The following is a 20040-nucleotide window of genomic DNA, read 5'->3' as shown; positions in this document are numbered from 1 at the left end:
TTCTGAGAGAATTACATACCAGACTTTCTAAAAAAAAAGCTTCAAGCTTTATAACATCACAGTTTACTTTCCCTGTTAAATTGGGTCAGAAAACTGACCTTTTTTTGTCAAGCAGGTAATAATTTCATTATTAAAAACTTGAATTAATCAAACAGAAGGATAATAATGCTTTTGACTGTTACTAGAGGACCATCTATGCTTTATTAAAAAAATGAGATTTTTTTCAGTTGTCATGAAATAAATAATACTCCACTTGCAGAAATTGAAAAACTAGAATTCTTGAAAGTCTGAAATAGTCTAGTAGAGGATATTAGTGATAATTTATTAACCTCTTTTGTATGTATTTGGAATCCAAGGCATTAAGGCTACTTAAAGTTTCCATTTCTACTTTAACAACAGGCTGTTGTTAGGATTGGAAGAAATCAGCAGGAGTAGCAGCATCTGTGCTGGGGTCTGTGGGCTGAACAGAGGATGGTTCTCTCTGCATGAGCTGCTCAGTGTCAGATCCCTCCCATCCCTTCCATAATCTCTGTGTAACTCAGTCTCCTTTCTTTGCCACTTTCCAGAGAAGTCTCTGGGTTTCCCTGGTTTGTGCCAGTTGTAGGGCAGTAATTTATGGAGGAGTAGGAGTCCAAGTACCCTCTGAGGGACAGGGTAAGACTCTCCACCTGCCTTTGGTAGCAGCTGACTGAGCAGCCCTTTGTGAGTAGTGTAGCTCAGTCCTTTGTGAATAGTTTAGTTCCAGCACAACCAGAATTCACTGATAATCCCAATGTCAGCATCAACTCTTTTAAACCGGTTTCAGTATCTTCAGCTGTGACTTCCTGCTGCAAGTAGTGGCTTGATGTATTGGGTTGCAGTTTGTAGATTATACCAGATGCTTGATTTTGTGTCATGGTGGTAATTAAGTAGTTTCTGTGTACCTCTTCATTACATGATTTTGCAGATTATGGCTCTGCAGACATTGATGCAATGTTGGGAACAGGCCAGCTCACACATTAGCTCCAAAGAGCAATGTGCAGTCATTATTCAATTAATATTTGATCTTTCAAATCAAATATTGAAGGTTGACGGATTCAAACTGCCACCTAGTACTTCTAGCCTTAAAAATGTGTTTTCATTTTCATCTTAAAACCAGTACTAAATATTGCTCATCTAACTGAAAAACATTGTTTACCATTTTATTAAAAGAAATAAAAATCTGTAGGTAATGTAACTCTTAATGTGCTATGTGTATGTCTGTGTCAGTATATTAATACCAAATGTTATGAGTGATATTTACTTAAATGCTTATGGAAGAAGACATAACATCTCTTTTCCTCTGGAATTGCTCTCCTAGGGAATACAGTTTCTGATAGAAAATGACCTCCTGCACAACACTGCAGAAGACATTGCACAGTTCCTTTATAAAGGAGAAGGATTAAATAAAACGGTAATTGGAGATTACCTTGGTGAAAGGTAAAGTAAAAATATTGAAACTTTGCTCTTGAGCTTACAAAGCACTTTCACAGGTTTTGGGTGGTTTCTCTTCACAGGCTGCAGGAGAGAGCTGCTCAAGTTCTCTGAGATCCATAAAAGCTACAGTGGGGATGTAAAACTGCTACAGTATTGTGTTAGCTTGTTATTTCTAAATGGGTACATCATGCAATGATAATTAACTATAATTTAGTATTTTGAGTAAACCAAAACATTTGTCTGTAGCACAGAATTCAATACCATGAGCTTTTGGAATGTCTGAGAGTTGTGTTGCAACACTCCTGGTAACTCTTAGTACTGTGTCCTGAGGAGGAGTGATTTACAGTCAGTAATAATAGGACTGTAAAGAAATTACTTATTCAAACAGGTATTTCCTGGGACAGTAGCTCCAGCAGGTTTTGGTGTTGTCATTTCCCTGCACACACACGTCCCATTGCTCAGCAGGTGTCTCCAAGGGCAGCTGCACCCTGTCCTTATCAGCCCTGCTACAATCTACATGCAGTGTGAATATTTATGCACACAGTTGCAAAACCCAGTCAGAATGCAAATGCCTTCCATTGCTGTGCAACCCAGGAATTGATTTTAAAAGGCAGCTGAGGGAGGCAGGAGTGCAGAGGGTTGGAGTGTGTGCATGGACGTGCTGGCACATGGTCAGTGCCACCTCGGGAGCTCTCAGAGGTGACTCATTTGGGATGTGCTCCTGTGCTGCTGGCTTGTGCAGGTCCCTTCTGAGACACTCCTCAGGCTGGTTCCAGCAGCAGCTGTGTGGTTTTTGCTCAGCAGTTTATTCTTGGCTTTCATAGGTTCAAAGTTTTTACTATAATATGAGCATTTTGAAAATAGATCTTTGTTATGAAGTCTCTATGCAGAATATGTAGACATGTCAAGAGTTTTTATACAACAGAATTATGTCTGAGGAGATTCTCTCCTGCTTTGCCATCCCCTCTCAGGGGCCCATCATAAATTACTTCTGTATTCTCGCTAAATATAGCTGAGGACAAGACCAGGTTAGTCAACAGACTGAAATATTTATATTACATTCTGCCATAAAGAGATAGAATCTATATTACTGACTTTTATAGTCTTAAAGCACTCAGCAAGCTGAGAAAAATGAATGGTGTAATGGAATAAGGTAACACTTAAAAATGTTGCAAAAATTATAATAAATAAGGGATGAATTGCATCCTAAAAAAAGACTTAAGATTTCTTTCTGTGTGGGTAAATCTTCACTTCTTTTTTAAAGTGGCTTCCTGGAGCACTTTATTATTTGTCTTGTGTCTTTGGAGGTGTACCCAGCACAAGTACTGCATGCCTATAAACAAAATAAAATTTGCTTTAAGTAAAAATAAACCCCTCTGGAGTGCTCTCTTTTATTACACTCTCATGCCACTTCATTGAAAAGCAGGTGCCCAGTTGAATTGTGCATTGCTAAATTTGATGAGAATTGCTTGGATTTGCTGAGAGAACTGGTGTGTTTTTCTGTAAACAATGTAGGAGCATGCCAATGAATGAACAGTTGGTTTTAGGGTATTCACTCCTGAGTTGCAGGTTAGTCTGACTGTGCAGTTAGTCAGCAGAGCAGCAGATCATTCCTGGTGGGTGCACACCTTTCTATTTTTGGGTGAGGCTGATACACAGCATTCTGTCTTGGTGAGGTATTTAAAGCACACCCTGAGGATTATAAACCTTTATTCTTCTGGCACAGGAACTCACTGATGGTGTGGGCCAAGCTCTGTCCATTCACATCGTTTTGTGTTCATGACATCTTTAAATGTTAGTTTTGAATTTAAACATCCTTGTACCAAACAAAGCATGATTTGGCTCATGATTTGCATACCACTGTAAGAGGTGGTGAGAGGAAGCCCTTTCAGAACCTCTTCTGATTTTAGTTAACTTTGTTCTACCAGTTCTTGGGAATGGAGTAAGAGTACAGTACATGCTAAGCAGCTCTTTTCAAAAGCTGTTCTTTTTCTTGGATGCAATCAATAGAAGCATTTTTGTTTCTTATCTTTGTATATCAATTAAGATACTGCTTCAATATTTTCTGTTCTTAGAGTGGAAAAAAGATAGTTAATTGTATGTTGTATGGCTAGAGAAATTAGTCTTATATTAGCCATTGTTTTAAGAATTCATGACAATTTCTGCAAAAGGCTTTTTACTGATTGAATTTCTCAGGTATCCTCCTATGTCAAGGAGATAGAGTAATAATAAATCTGAAGTACAGTAATAATAAATGTGAAGCAAAGAAGGCAAGGCTATTTTTAGGTCATTTAAATAAGCAGTTCTAAAATACGTTCAAATGTACTGGCTTTTGCTAACCTACCAGCAAAAATGGGCAAAGTACTAGTGTTAAACATGAAAATACCTTTCAAAAAAAGTGTAGATTATTTCTGATGGCTTTATTTGATCAGTGTGAGTGTTTATTTCCTTATTTGTTTTCAGAAGCAAATCGAGATAACTAACAAGTCTTTAAAGGTCAGAATTGTAATTGTCTGTTTCTGTTTTTCTTTCATAGAGATGAATTTAATATTAAAGTTCTTCAGGCTTTTGTTGAACTCCATGAGTTCGCTGATCTCAATCTTGTACAAGCCTTAAGGTGAGTAAATTCTTTCTGTTTTTTGACTTGAGCTTCCTCTATCAAATTGCATGTTTATATGAGTCACTGTGTTGATTTATCCGTCAGCAAGCTGCTCTACAGCTCAGCACAACTGTACAAATTACTGTGCAAGTGAGCAGAGACAGCTCTGTTTAACCCTTCTGACTGCTTGTGTGTGTGCTGCCCTTGAGGGTGAAAACTCCTGGTTATTTCAGGTTATTTTCAAATAAAAACAACTGAAACAGCTCTTAATCCTCTGTGTGCCTGCCCATATGTGGACATTTGAAGATCTGTTTTATATCTTAGCACAGAGATAGGCTAAAAAAGAAATAAACTCTTTACTTAAGTAATTTTCTTCCTCCTTTTACTCCACCTCAACTTGTCCTTCTGGGCAGGGAGGGGGAGAAATCCACTGATCCATGCTCTCACTGATCATGTTCAATCACAGAGAGGTAAACTTTGAAACAAGTGATTTCCTTCTGCTTGCCTCAGTTTCCTACTTGTCATGTGAAAGAGAGTGTGATATCTTAGTTTGTTTTCTTCCCTTGCTCCATGAACAATTCCCTTGATTTATCTGGGATGCTTGCGTACAGTGACCTTGTGAGATCCCTTCTCATCTTGTTGAAAATCTGTAACAGATTGATCAAATTAGGTTGACTTAGACAGTTCTGCCTGGTTTTTTGCCCCAAGTGACTCCCTCCTGACACCAGATAAATGGAAATGTCCGTGTGATCTTTGTTTCTGGTGCAGTGCCTTGTGATGTGGAGTCAGAACAGCTTTGCTATGGTTGAGTGATGTGGTGATGACTTGAGCTGCCTGAGGCTTGGGCCAAAGAAGCTTTTCTGTGGCTGCTGAAGCTTGTCTGGGAAGCTTCGTATTCCTGTCTCTTTTTACCCAGTTTGATGTTAGGTTTGACTTTATTCTTCCTTAGCAGCTGCTACTATTAAATGTTTGTATTTTGGTAGCTTACAAAATTGGTGATCTGGGTTGGAACCTTGCACGAGGTGAGTAAAAGACAGTACATAGAGCTGACAAGCTAAAGATGGCCTGTGACACTTGAATATAATGTCCTAAAATGAAAACCAATGAAGACAGGAATAAATGGTTGTTATATTGGCATCCAGTGTACAGGGAATAGTGAGAACTTGTTTTGCATGGCAGAGCATGTAACTTTGCTGGTTTAGATCCTGGTTTAATTCAGATAAATTTTTTGCTAAGAGATAAAAGAATAAATTATGAAATTCATTGGAACATTTTAGTGCCTCAGTGTGCCAAAATAAATTTGTGAAGACTTCTGTCCTGTATGCATTCCAGTGTACCTCTATGTAGAAATAATAAGTTACAAAAGTAAACTCTGTATTTCAGTTTATGCTGCTAAGCAGCAGCAAGATCTGCTGCATATATTCCAGAATTACTGAAATGATGACACAAGTTGTTCTTTTTAAGGCCTAGGTCTGATTCTTTAGGGTGAGCTTACAGTAGACAGGCAGCACCTCTCTAAGCAGTGGGGTTTTCTTCTTGTTGTTACTATTTTTAGAAGGTTTTGTATGAATTTAAGTAAATATGTTAAGTCTTTCTATATTCCTTGTTTCTCTCTCCTTACACCAGAAGTATTTTGTATGATGTGTCTTTTTACATTGTGAATAACGTCTAGCTGACTGTTCATTGCTTTTTGTAGCCAGGAAACCCAGGGAGGATTGAACTCATTTTTTCCCCCCATAGCATTCTCATGGCAAAAATGGGATGCATACAGAAAATTGTTTACTAGTCTGGAAAAGAGAGAGAGCCTCAGAATATGAACTGCCATATTATCTTGCCTGATAGCATGCAGTGTTGCTGGCTGAGTTACTGGGCTAGCCATCTGTGCATGTTGCTTTATAATAGCTCCTGACTTGTGTGTTGAGAGATTGAGAACATATTTCTAGGACATTCTATATAGACAATGCTGATTTTTTTTTCTTTTTCTGTTTGTTTCGGATTATTTGTAATAAAAACCTGATATATAAATACTGGAATGAGTCTAATAACTATTCTTCCCCTTTTTAGGCAGTTTCTGTGGAGCTTCAGACTCCCAGGAGAGGCTCAAAAAATTGACCGTATGATGGAAGCTTTTGCTTCACGCTATTGCCTTTGTAACCCAGGAGTCTTCCAGTCTACAGGTCAGTCACAGGAAACCACAGGAGTTCCTAAGTACTTGTGTGATCCAAATATAATTTTTTTATATATATATTTGTGTGTGTATGTGTGTTCTTCTGCATCTGATGCAAAGATGGAAGTTAGGGATAAAATAATGTGTGAAATGAGAAATACCTGAGAAATGAGAAAATGTGACTGACTAATCCAGGAGGTGCAAGCCTATGGTCAGAATGCATTTTTATTTGTAAAACATCACAGAACTGCACAGAATGCTCTGGCATTGCTGTTCTGTTTGGCTCTGTACACAAATAGATTGCTCTTGATCACTTAATTTAAGGAACAGATAGGATGGGAAGAGGTTGGTGTAAAGCAGGTCTGTAACAGCTAGAGAGGAAAATAGCTACTGATAAACTGCTGAAGATGCAGGCACATTTTTCCTCTCTGTAGCAGGTTTTCATCCTGCTTTTTCTTACACAGACTCTTGTACTTGAATTCTGGGAGAATTTACTATAATCATAACCATGTCAAGAGGCATGATAAGATTTCCTTTGTCATCTTCTGATATTATCCAGTAGTGTAGCTGCCTCCTGTATGCCAGGGAATTGAATCAATGTCATTTTCAGTCTTGTTAAATGCAGTCAGAATGTTACTTTGAAGAGAGCATTCTTTCTCTTTGGAGAGATCTTTGGAAGTACTTTGAGTAGGAGGAGGCTGATGGACCAGGTTTATTATAGCATCCACCACTATGATTTAGGCAAAATCTGTGCAGAGAACATTTTTCCCAACTCTTAAGCGTTTCAAGTGAAATGTTAATTTAAGGTGATAGCAATAAGCATAAGAGTTTAAATTTTTTGGATTCCCATACAGATTTTCTTGTTTTTGTTTGAATTCTAAAATTTTTTTTTTCTTCTTGGGCTGATTTCAAGAGCTTAAGGATTTTATACTTTTATGTACAATGTTGAGGAATTTTTGACTGTTTCTTTTCCTTTATCAGTCAGGATGAGCTGTACACTAATTTTACAGGTTTGTACGCACAACACATGGGAAGATAAACCCTTTTTCAAATCTGATTTCAGATACATGTTATGTGCTTTCATTTGCCATTATTATGTTGAACACCAGCCTGCACAACCACAACGTGCGAGATAAACCCACGGTGGAGAGGTTTATCTCCATGAATCGTGGAATTAATGAAGGTGGAGACCTTCCAGAGGAATTGCTGAGGGTAAGTTGGGCTGGCTAGGACAAAGCCTGGCTTTGTGTTTTTAATAGCAGACTTAAAAGTGTGCACAACAGTTCTCAGGCAGATTTGTCAAGGGAGGGCAAAAGAACATTTTCTGGCATGTGTAACCATTTGAGTAGCTGAAAGAAGCATTTTTTGTTATTCACAGCTACTTTGAGCTAGTTCTGCCTATATCCAACCTTTTGTTGAGAACAGGCTGTTTCAGAGAAAACGCTCTGTGTATCTCTCAGTAGTTTGCTTATGACAAAATTCTTGTGGAATTGGCTGCTTATGAAAAAAGTAGCATTTCTATAAAAAAAAATCGTAAAAATTATTTTTTCTTTATTGCCTCCCATTTTCCCCACATTTTATGGAGCTCCCTCCTTGAGAAATCAGTAGAAATAACTGCTGTAAGACAGTGTTATGGGCTACACCATTTAATGAAAACCCAGATTCATTTGCCAAAACTTGTTCTAAATGAAGCTGATCTTGAAACCTTCAAAATACCAAATGCTGAAGTTAAAATAAAAATGTCATTGCTAGGAGTGCTTAAGAAATTTGTACTGAAGAGAGACTTGTGTACACATGAAGTAGTTTAGAATCAAATTTTATCAAAGTAGTAAACAAAGACAGACGGGGGTGGTCCAGAATTTTATGGACAATATTTCCTGTGCTTTTTATACTAATAGTCTGAGAAGCAGTAAGATATCCTGGTTGCATTTTCTGTTAAGACATTTATTAATGAGGTCTTTTTCCTCTTTTATTTTTCTAGAATTTATATGAAAGTATTAAGAATGAGCCATTTAAAATTCCAGAGGATGATGGAAATGATCTAACGCATACATTTTTTAATCCAGATAGAGAAGGTTGGCTGCTGAAATTAGGTTAGTCACAAGGGCAGTTCTGCTGCTGTGTGTTTGTTCATTGTTAGCATGTTTGCTGCTCTGTGTCTTCCTGCTTTCTTGTGAAGGTAACAGGTTTCACTTTGTATTTAAAAATGTATGAACCAAAATAAGTAGCTCCTTTACGTCTGAAGGCTGTTGCTTCTTATTTTGCATACCCAAATTAGCAATCAGGTTCAAACTTCGGAGTTTTATTTCTGAGATCTGAGAAATAAAAACTCGTGGACAAAAAGGAAACACCACATGGTATTTACCACATGCTGTGACTGATAAATAACAACTGAGTCTCCATAAGGTCATTTCAGAAAACTGTGTGTGATGTTTCAACACAGTTTTCTGTGTACAAAAAAAGGATTTCTCTTCAAATAGTTATTTTTGTATGTCTTTATTTTTCCATATTATTTGTGAGTTTCTCTTGGTTTGGTTTTGGCTATGATTTTTTAATGAGTGGTTTAAATGTGCCTTCTTGTTTTCCTTATGGCCTATGACCTATCACCTTTCTGTTCTGTGACTGGCTGTCTCTGCTTATTCTGCATTAGGAGGTACGTATCTGATTGCTTTCCAGTCCCCTCTTCTTCAGTTGCTCATTCTTTTATTTTCTTCCTCCTTCCTCAAGGATTTTTCTTTTTTTCTTTTCTTTTTTTTTAATCAGATTCGTTGTAGCATTTTGCTTTTTCACTCAGTGTCACTAACAGTGTCATCAGTGGTGCTCTGAGGGACTGGCATGTCAGTGTCTGACTCACATGCAGGTGTGTTCTGCAAAAGAAGAAAGCATTTACATGCAAAGCAGAAAAATAAGGATGACTTCAGCACACTTTTATCATTCATGGAAGATCATAACAAGGAAAGAATAATCTCTGCTGAGAGTAAACAACATGTCTTACTCTGTCATGAAGTTTCAGAGTGTTTTTGTTACTTGTTAATCAATGATAATAGGTTATTGAAAGATTGATTACACTTGAACTACATATTTATAAAAGCTGTTCTTTTTCCTGCTTGTTTTCCTTTTAAAATATTTAGCTTATTTAACAGAGTCTTAAATGAGCTTCAGATTTAGAGTTGCAGAAACCTCAGGTAGTTCAGTCTCCTGGCACTGTAAGATGCCTTTATTTTTACAGACTTGTAAAGTTGATGGGATTCACTTTTTTGCTTGGCCTTAGGGATTTTTTTCCTATATAAAGGAGACTGACACTTTGTTTTAGGAGTTGTTTTCAAGACAATAAATTTTTTAAATTTAAACACCAGCACACGCTTGCCTAGCTAGAGACAGCTGTTGGCCACTTTAATGTGTTGAAGTGGAAGGAACCTTGCACTTGGAGAATGGTGACTGAAGTGTGGAAATTGATGTGTGCTGGGGTGCACATGGGAAGGATGGTGAAGGTCAAGCCTGGATAGAGCCATAGGCCACAGTGCTGATTGCACCTGGAACTTGGTGGTCATGCTTGTGCTGGAAGGAAATGGATGTGAAAAGGAAGCATTTGGAATTCATTCACATGCTCCCCAGTGTCGAATTCTGACCTCTGTGCTACAGATGCTGTGGAGCTCCTTTTCTAACTACAAAGAAGCAAAGTGTTGCTTTTTGACCTGTATTGGCTTAGCTAGCACAATGTCAAACATGACCTTGCAGCTTTTCTCTATTTAGTAGCATGAGATGATGGTTAACAGAAAAGCCTTTCAAGCTGCTGTAGGTGGAATGTGCTTTTGGAGGAGAGGTCGAGTGTAAGGCCAGGCTGTGCCTGTTGCTGTTGCCAGTGCTCCCTCATGAACTTACACATAATGGGAGTGCAGGCAAGTGTGAGTGTGTCTAGAGGAGTGACAACATCCTCTGTGGAAGAAACTGCCCATAAAAGAGATCTAATAAAAAATAGAGGAACAAAAAAAATTGAGGAAGTGATGACTGAAAGTAAGTGAGAGCTGCCAGGAACTTCTGCACAGTCTGTCTGTGGTGCAGTCAATAAACCACAGGTCAGGACTGAAAACTCTGTCTGAGTGTGTTGCAGTGTGTAGGATGCAGATGAGGCACAGTGCACAGAAACCCAGTAGTAAAAGGGTGTGTGAAGCAGAAGGGTGTTACACGTAACACTCCCACGGTATGAGGGTTATTTGAATAAAGAAATGAAACGTGTCCAGAAGCCTCCGGTGAATCAGCCTGGGAATGCCTGGAGCTGCCTTCTGTGAAAGACTGCATTTTTTCCACAGACACAGACTGGTACAGACTAATACACTGCTAGTTTAGATGCAATGACCAGAAATAAACCTGACATTTTTTTCTTAATTTTTTTCCCTTTTATTTCTTTCCTCTCCTTCAAGTTTCCTATTTGCTAGGAGTCTTAAACTGTATGTTCAGAGTGCTGTCTCAATCCACATCATTTGCATTTTTACAGTCCTTTCTCTTGGGAAGCACTTCTTGTGAAATGGGTGTGGTTTCCTTCAGTTCTAGAGGCTTCTGATACTAAAAACTTGTATATTGTTGAAATGCTTAGGAGACAAACTCCTGTATGAGGGTTTAAGTGCTCAGTTGTGATAAAACATAGAAGATGAAATAAAAAATTTTTATATAAAACTATAAACATGACTAAGACTACTTGCAGACTCCGAGTATATCAAGACAGTATTTTGTATCTGGTATTTCTCATAGTCAGATCTTCCCATTTATGTAGTTGTGCCTCTTTTTTTAGTATTCCATCCCTTACTGTATTGATTTTTCTCTGGGCAGAAGATAGATATTGTGCAGCTTTAATATATTGTAGAATTCATCTGTCCAAGAGACACTAATCTGGGTTTTAGAAGGCTGGGAGGGTACAGAAGGCTTTTGGAGAGTTTGCTGCTCTGAATTGTTCAGAGGTGACTGTGTTAAGTCCGAGTGCCAAACCTGGCAGCCAGACAGCAATTCTGGTTTTATCTATCTAGACTTAGCCAGTGCCTTTAAATAGACATCTTTATCTTGGTAGGCCTAAATTATCATTCAGTTCTGCATCGTTTGAAGCATGGTGTAATGAAAATGAATGCAGCAAGTTAAAAACTGAAAGCTGCTGAGTGCTAGTGAGTCCTCCTTGGAGCAGCTTGACACACTGTGAGCCTTCAGACTTTTCTACATAATGAATGGTGTAGATAACATGAAATTTTCTACCATCCACTCTAAAGTATTTTGAAATTGTTGCCTATGCTCTCTTTGCTAATGCCCAAGTTAGAACTGTTGTGCCAGGAAGGTGTTTCCTTACCTTAAACAGCTTCTCTTGGCCAGTTGCTTGGTTTGTGTAATATTTTCTTCTAGTTAGTTAGAGGGAAACTTTGACATTATTCCCCCAAACTGGAGAGGAAATGATTTCAGCCAGACACATGAGTGTGTTAATTTTTTCTGCCAGTCAGGCGGTTACGGAGTGCTTGGAGAGGGTCCAGGAGCTTCACATCCGGGCCTGTCCCGCCAGCGGTGCTTGTTCCAGCACATCTGGCCTTGGGAGGATGTTGTTCCTCCTCCCTGATCTGGCTGGGAGAGCAGGGCTGTTCATCAGGAACTCGGGGCCTTCCTGTACCTGCCTGCCCCTTGTGGGGACTGAGGCTCTTCCAGGGTCAGGAATCACTGCTGTGCTCAAGGGAAAATGCTTCTTAAAAGAAAGCCAAGCTTTGATCCAACCAACTGTGTGGTTGCTGAGTCTGTTCTGTCTGGTGCTATCTAAATGAACTCAGGAGAAAAAAAAACATTTTTGGTGTGTGCATCTCTCAACTCTAAAGCTTTTAATATAAATGACCTGAAGATTTGAGTAGAACTTTGTAACTTTAGATACCTTGCTGCCTTTAGCCTTAAGGCCTTTTTTACTTTGGAGATTAATGTTTCGTTAAGTCCTTGCCAGTTATTTTTCCCTTTATTATAGATGATTTATTTTGCCTTGTTGCCTAGTTTATTCTTTGCCCAGAGTTTAAAAAAAAAATCCTCTGTTGAGTTACAAAGGTGAAGAGGATTTCTGTTCCTGTTTCTGTACATTTTCCCTTGTAGCCTTTTCTTGTAGTTTACTTACATTTCCACCTCCTATGGAAGATACTTTGCTTCTATATTTCATTATTTGAGATGTCTGTGCATTTTTGTAATCAGCATGATCTTTCAGAAGTATGTCACTTATCTCTCCATTTCTGAAATGTTTATGGATTCATACTCTGGTTTTCTTGATCCTCTTCTTCTAACTTAATTCCTTCCAGTCTTAATCTTTAAAAGGCTGGGAGCTGGAATAACAGATGAAGTTGTTGCTTTGTGAGCCTACAGCAATCTCAGCCAAGGACAAGAATGTTTTGTTATCACGTGTTTTTACCTATTAATCTCATGTGCAGTTTGGAGGCCACAGTGCCTTATCAGCCACCTGCTTGAGCTGCAGCCCATTGTAAAGGCATATTAAACACATGTGATGTGGTGACCCCTGCAAAATTTGATTAGTACAGATTAGATTTTGAGCTTTATTAGAGTTTCTGTGCTGTTGACAGCTGAAACTCAGTAATGGGATGACAGAGACTTATATGTGAAAGTAGTTCCTTATCCCACCAAAAAATCCTGCCTAACTGCTTTCTTTTTTTTTTTTTCTTTTAACTTTTTTTTTTTTTTTCTCTTTGGAAGAGTAACTGATAGCTTGGTGGAGCAGGGGCTTAAGGTCTATTTCTATGACTCCCATGAGTGCTGTAACCCAGTGAGCTACTGGCTGTTTTAGGAGAAGGGAGCAGTAAGAGGGATGTTGATGGAAATACATAATCATCTTTGAGGTTTCCCTGGAACTGGGCAATGTTTCATGACAAAAGCTTCCTCAAAACTGCAGCATGATTACAGAAGGTTTCAGGTTGGAAAGTCTGGCTTTTCCAGAGAGAGTGGATGTTGTCAGGAAAACATTCAGCAAACTTAACTGGTGTTTACTGCTTGGCAATTCATGTTGTTCTGGGAGTGTATGTTTTAGGTCTGTTGTTTCTTTCTTAAATTATAAACAGGTCTTCTTTTAAATATATGGTTATTACTAATTTTTTATTGTGTTTTGACTTCATATCACAGTTAATGAGAAATGCCTTTGTTCACTTCAGTCTGCTCTGTGCTAGTAACCTCTTTCCCTGTCGGATTCATTCTCTCTCCTCCTGAATTATTTTCCTGCTAGCACTGGGCAAGCCATGACCTCTGATAGCTGATATTACCTGTTAGCCTGAAAAAACAGGGTGTTTTAGGGTCATAAAAACGTTAAGTGATGTTAATCTGCTAACCTTGGAGAGCAGAAGGTGACTGGGAGCGCTGGCAGGGGTGCTGGGCTGTGTGAGAGCGAGTCACGTTGGGAGCTGCAGGGAGTGCCCTGCTCCCTGGGATTCCATTGGGCTGGAGTTCATCAAACCAGGCCCAAACACTTCCTGATACCTGAGCCAGCTCTCGGGCAAGGCACTGGGGATTTTTCTGGTGACTCACGTGCCAGTTTGAACATCTCTGCAGTGTTTGTTCAAGGATCTGTCACAGTGGTTGTACTAAAATTCAATTCTTCCCTCACTGTCTCCAGTTCACTCAACCATTCATTGTGTCACGGCTTCTGCATCTTGCACTTTTTTGCCTTCACTTATTTCACCACACCTGCTTGTAGATTAAATTTATTCTTAAGATATGAGTGCATCTGGTGGAAACAAGTTTATTGAGTACACTTAATGTTGCAGTGTGTTATTTTAGCACTGGGTTATTGTGGAGGTTGTGAAAAGCAGCAAAAGGAAGGTACAACGTACAACACACTTGGTCTGCAGTGCAAATATGCAGTGGATTGGTATCAAGAAATGTCATGATATCCCTAGAATTGTTCTTTAATTTGAGTTGGATTTCTATATTAAACAAAAACCCAGCTATCTTAAGCACAACAAAAAGATAAAAAAATATGCTTATATCTTAAATTTGATTATATGACTTGGATTAAACTGGGTATCTTGTGTGTATTGATGGTGCTCTTTTAGGCACAGGTGTTCAGTAGCAAGATCAACTCTTTTGAAATGTTGGCTTAATGAAATTAAATCACTGCTGAATGGATGATGCACAGGTGGTGACATAATCCTGAAGTCACATAACTATGGTGGATCTAAACCTTTAATAACATATGCTTGCTCTATCTACAATTGGCTTTCTTGGAAGTGAATTTTAAAACAATGTAATGTGGGAAGCCAAGTGTGTTCTGAAGCAGCCCTTGGCAGAAACACAACTGAGAGGGCCAGAACAATGCTGTTGTTTCTAAAAAGAAACTGTTCCCTGCAGAGTGACATTAGCAGGTGTAAGGAAGAGGAACTCTGTGGTTGCTGTTGTCTAAACTGTCAATGAAGGAAAAATTGGCATTTTTGGAGCAGTAGCTATTTCTTCTGTCACGTGTACTCAATGATATATTAACCCATGAAAAGAAAATGTTTTTAAAATACTGAAAGATGACATATAATAATATTTTGGCATAGGATTTGCTTCTCATCACATTTGTTCTGTTAATGTTTCTGAGCACCTAACGCACTTGATATTAAATCTGAAAGTAGAGACAGGTTCTTAACCACATCTTTGCTGATGAGTGGAGTGACAGGAAGGTGATAAAAAGCCCTTTAATTTTATTGATGGGACCCTTTCCTTGCCCAGGACAAGCTGTTGGGGGGTTTCTCCTGTTGCAGGGGTGCAGTTGCTGGTTCTGCAGCCGGTGCTGCTGCGGGTGTCAGAGCAGCCCAGGCTGGCCTCACTCACCCCCAGCAGCAAGGGCAGGGTCCTGCCCTGTGCAGAACTGGAATTTTTGGTGCAATGTGCACATGTGAGGGCCTGGACAGAGGGAGCAGGTCTGGCCACTCACTGCTGCCCATGGCTCTCGTGGCTGATGGCACCTCCATAGTTGATGCTGCCTCAGGACAAGTTGCAGTAACTTCCTTTAACCTCACTCATCTGTGCCTGATCCATTTACCATTAAGCAATTAAACCACACTTTGAAAAATAAGAACTTAATTATTTCCTTGCCCGTTGTTGAAGCCCTGACAGCAGCACATGTTTAATTCTGGAATCCCTTTTGTTTGTAGGGGGAAGAGTAAAAACATGGAAACGGAGATGGTTTATTCTGACTGATAATTGCCTGTATTACTTTGAATACACAACAGTGAGTATATATCATGGTGAATTTTCTTTATAATCAAGATTTATGAGTAGCTAACAATGTGATATTTTCCTGATTTTTTAGGACAAAGAACCTAGAGGAATTATTCCATTAGAAAATCTTAGCATAAGAGAAGTGGAAGACCCTAGAAAACCAGTAAGACAGTTTCAAATTTATTTTTTAAATGAAGATGAGTAAACCATATGGAACTTAATTGTACTGTTAAATGAATTTATTTGTCAGTTTTGTTTTGTTCTTTTAAATTTATTACTTCATTTCTACCCTCCAGAACTGCTTTGAGCTCTACAACCCCAGTCACAAAGGTCAGGTAATCAAGGCGTGCAAAACCGAAGCTGACGGCAGAGTGGTGGAGGGCAACCATGTCGTGTACAGAATATCTGCTCCCACCCCAGAGGAGAAGGAGGAGTGGATTAAATCTATCAAGTGAGTTTGAAGTCTGAAATGTCTTTCAGAAATGAAGTGTAAGCTCTTTTCAGAACGTGATATGAAGAGAATCTGTTGTAACTTGTTGGAAGAACTCTGATGTGGCAATGTCCTCGAGGACTAACAGTGAGCTCTCTGGGGTTGGTGGATCAAGATTCAAATCTGTTACTGTGTGGTCCTAAGGAAATTCTGCTGCTAACTCAGATGAGGAGAATATGGATTTGTTGTTCTATGCAAGTGTAAAATATTGTGTGAATTGTCTTTAGACCTAATTCTATTGGATTCTTGCTTCACCTAATAATTAACTTTAGTGACATGTATCTTAAGCATGTTCACAAGCAGCTTTAAACTTCCACAGCTTGACTTTATGTTGGAAGGTTTCTAAGCAGATCCACACTTTAAATAAATAATAGTCAGGATGTGAAGGTGTGAGCTCTGAACACAGTGGAATAGACCCTTGTGCTGAAGAAATAGTTGTGGTGCTTAGCAGTCAGCCATCCCTCTTAAGAGTGTGGAGTCATCCACAAGGAAGAGAGAACAAAAGTTTTAGTTTTCACAGCTATTGAAATAGTTAATGGGTATTTCATCATAATTAACCAAACTGATGATTCCTTTTTTCTCTTCTAGAGCAAGTATCAGCAGGGATCCCTTTTATGATATGCTGGCAACAAGGAAAAGAAGAATTGCAAATAAGAAATAGAACATGAACAGCAACTTGTGACCTGCATCAACCTATAACTGAACAAACTGTGGAGTGATAGAAGAAATTGGACAAACTAAATGAAGACAACTGTAAATTTTATATATATATATACATATATATATATATACACATTTTACTGTGGCATAAAAACTTGGCAGAACTTTTCAGGGTAGTTACTGGTATATAATTTGAAGTAAGCTTCAATTCCCAGAGAATTATTATATTGGAACTTAATTCAGCTGAACACATGGAAGCCTTGTTTTCACTTAGATTAGTGACAACTCCAGTTTACTTGGGTTGGGAGGGAAGGAGTGCAGGCCTAACACTAAAATGTCCTTACCTGTTACCTGAGCACATTTCCCATAAAAGAAGGAGTTTTATAATTACTTTTGAGTTCTCACTGGAGTGCAGCACCAGCAGTGGAGCACAGCATGACCTGGCACTGCATTTTCCCTGTATTTTCCTGTAAGCAGAAACCTCACAGTCCCAGTGGCAGTTTTCAGTGGTGTGTGTTTCACAGGAACAGCTGAGTGCAGCTTTCATTCAGGATTCCTCTCCTACCTTCATGGAAATAGCTTTCCTTAGAAACACAGTGACTGGCAGCTCAGTGGGCACCTCGTGGTGCCAGAGGGTTTGTCAGTGAGCACTGAAATGCAAATACAGGCAGGGCCCAGCAGCAGAGGTTTGAGGCTGTGGCCATGCCATGAAGTACCAGATGTGGTCTGGTGTTTGCCAGCTGGCTAAAGCTTATTCCTGTCTGCTCATACACTCACAGCAAACACTAAGGTCTAATGGCTCGTTTAATCTGCTTTTTCTATAGTAACTTCCTTCTTATGTTTGAGATGCTGTAGTTTGATTAATTAACACTAAGTTGCTACTAAAGGAGTGAGATGACAGAGCCTGTGTGACTTCAGACCTTGCATGTGAAAACACCCCCAGATAATTTCACATGCATTCAATGTTTTTAAAGGGAAAAGCCAGGAAGGTGAACTGTCCCTGTAAAATGCAGCCCTAGAGAGTGAAGCAAGCAGGATGCATTCCTTTGCTTGATAACAAACTTTGGACATAGAGAGTTTGTGCAAGTTTATACAAGTTCAGTATTTTTATTGCATTCTTAAAGGTGATTTTCAGATTTGTGCTACAGCAGTTGGAATTGAAAAAAATAGACATTTTTACTAAAAATAAAGTATTGATTGCCTGGTGCAGCTAGACTTCCCCACAGGCATGTGTCTCTGGTTTTGAAACCTGTGAAGGTCCTACTGCTGGGTCTTTCAGGAACACAACTGGTGCAGCAGATTTTACTCCAGTGCTTTTCTGTTGATAGCACACATATTGTTCTTAAGGTAAAACCCCTAATTCCACAACAGGGCAAAAAGTGGGAGCTTTTGACTCTACTGCTTCTGTTACTACTCAGTTTTTCCCAAACTTGTTGAACCTGAGCCCTGCCTATTGTGCCAGTGGATGTGTTGGAGGCCCAAAATGTTCCAGCAGCTTTGCTTGTTGGTCACAGGAGCACCTTTGGCTCTGTTGTGGGGAGATGTGCTGCACTGGCAAACCCACAGACTTACCAAGGTGATCTGTCTGAAATCTCCTTTGAACTTAAGGGAGAGTCTGTTTCACTGTTCTGTCTTACTGATTTGCCTTGTTTTGCATGGAGTGTCAGCCTTGTGAGTGTTTTGCTTTATTGCATGTTTGCAAAAGAGGCTGAGAGGAAAAGAACAAAGTAAATTTTCCTACATTTTAGATTTTCCCCAGGGTGTGTGGAATTGCTGGGGTGAAAGTTTAAATCTTAGTGCTTCCAAAGGAGTAAAACTCAACCAGAGGAGGTAGAATCCTTGAGTAAGTGTCAGTGTGGGGATATCTTTTCTTAATGGAACACATTTAAACTCTTCATAGAAATTAATTGTGTGTCCTGTGTTTGCAAAGCAGCACAATGATGGAGCTGCTGCCAGCACTTGTTTTGAGTCTTCTGTTCTGCAGTGACATTTTGTTTTCAAGCACTGCCTACATCAAGTCTTAGCTTTGGACAAGTAGATTTGTAATGCAAATAGTGACAAGCCAAATCAGTGGTACTAGTGAGCATAGAGGTGAAAGGCAGCAAATTCAGTATTTCTGGAGAAATGTGAGATTAAAAAAGCATTAATAAGCCATGAAGCACTTTTGTATCAATTTTTATTTTCTGAAATACCACCTTTGAGGAAATCTATTTATTTAACCAGGTGAGGATGTCTGTCTATAAGCATGAAGGAAAGGCCTTGACAGTTCATTTGCTGTATTTAGTTTGAAGTTTTTATATCCAGCAGAAATAATTATTTAGAGTAACATGTAACTGAGGATATTATAGCAGGAAATATTTTATTTCTTAGCATTGAAATGCAACATCTTAAACGGCTACTTGTGGTGCTCAGTGTATCTATTTAATTTACCAAAGCTAATGGAATAGCATTTTTGTGTGTGTTAATATTTGATTTCAAATGTTCTTTGTAACAGTATTAACAGGGAGTGAAACTGGCCCAAAATTTCCACTGGCCACGGGGCCAGTAAAACAAAGTGGCTTGTGAAAATTTTGGCCATATCAGGTACTATCCACGAGAGTGAAGAAAAATCTCTCAACCTTTCCCTTTTTTATTGGGCTTCAAGTCCAGGGGTGGCTACTGAAAGTGGCTGCTTGGTGGCATAAAGCAGGATCTGTTACAGTTTGGCCATGCTGAGGAAAAGTCCTTTGGGGACAACAGATTCTCCCTTCCTGTGGCACTGAAACTTGAGGAATTCTTGAGCTCTTTGCTTTTGGCCCTGCCCTCTACAACTGCAGGGCAGGGAGAGCCATGGTGCCAGTGCAGCTGGGAGGGAACTGTACACAAAACTTAAGCTCAGCTGGACTGACTTAAATTTTACAATATTCTGACAAAATAAGCTCTGCATCACTTAGCATTTTGAACCATTTTAAACTGGTACAAAACGGAACCTTTATAAAGTGAGCAGCATTTATAATGCTTCATATATAAAAAAAACTGCATATTTTTAAGATTTATTACATATCTATGTAGATATGCTTGCTGGAAAAGCTAGGTCTGTTGTAGACCAGATACTACAAATTAAGACTTGTGGCTTACCAGTTTCATTTCTATATTTTCTTGGAAAATGTTTCTAGCTAGAGTTTAAATATAAATGTAAATACTGTACAGGTATGTATTGATATGAGTATTACATCGTGTATACAAGTGATTTGCATGACAAATATTCTGTATCAATCATTGTTATAACGGTGATGTTCCTATGTAAAGCCACTGCAATATTAATGTTTTCATTTATCATTAAGACCTGTTGCTTAAATCTGTCAATTTTCTCAAAAATAAAGTGTGAAACTGTACTGTCTCCTCATTTACCAGGAATACATGGGAGGCAATAGCTGACTCTTAAGAGGTTAAGGTTTAATTTTACAACTGCTCTTG

General features: G+C 38.9%; 1 protein-coding gene across 3 annotated transcripts in view; it reads left to right on the top strand.

Moving 5' to 3' along the window:
- Nucleotides 1–19958, top strand: part of CYTH3 (cytohesin 3) — a 48613-nt gene extending 28655 nt beyond the window's left edge. For 2 of the 3 annotated variants that reach the window (XM_058035452.1, XM_058035451.1), the window contains 9 exons: nt 1340–1458; nt 3992–4072; nt 6119–6231; nt 7285–7433; nt 8203–8314; nt 15368–15444; nt 15526–15597; nt 15731–15885; nt 16513–19958. In XM_058035452.1, coding sequence (XP_057891435.1) covers nt 1340–1458; nt 3992–4072; nt 6119–6231; nt 7285–7433; nt 8203–8314; nt 15368–15444; nt 15526–15597; nt 15731–15885; nt 16513–16585 — 951 coding nt within the window. In that variant the 3' untranslated portion in view covers nt 16586–19958. The other variant, XM_058035453.1, reaches the window with a different exon arrangement.
- Nucleotides 19959–20040: the final 82 nt, after the last annotated feature.

This window comes from Melospiza georgiana, chromosome 16 (genome assembly GCF_028018845.1).
Source record: "Melospiza georgiana isolate bMelGeo1 chromosome 16, bMelGeo1.pri, whole genome shotgun sequence".
NCBI lineage: Eukaryota > Metazoa > Chordata > Aves > Passeriformes > Passerellidae > Melospiza > Melospiza georgiana.
This window is presented reverse-complemented; position numbering and strand designations above follow the sequence as displayed.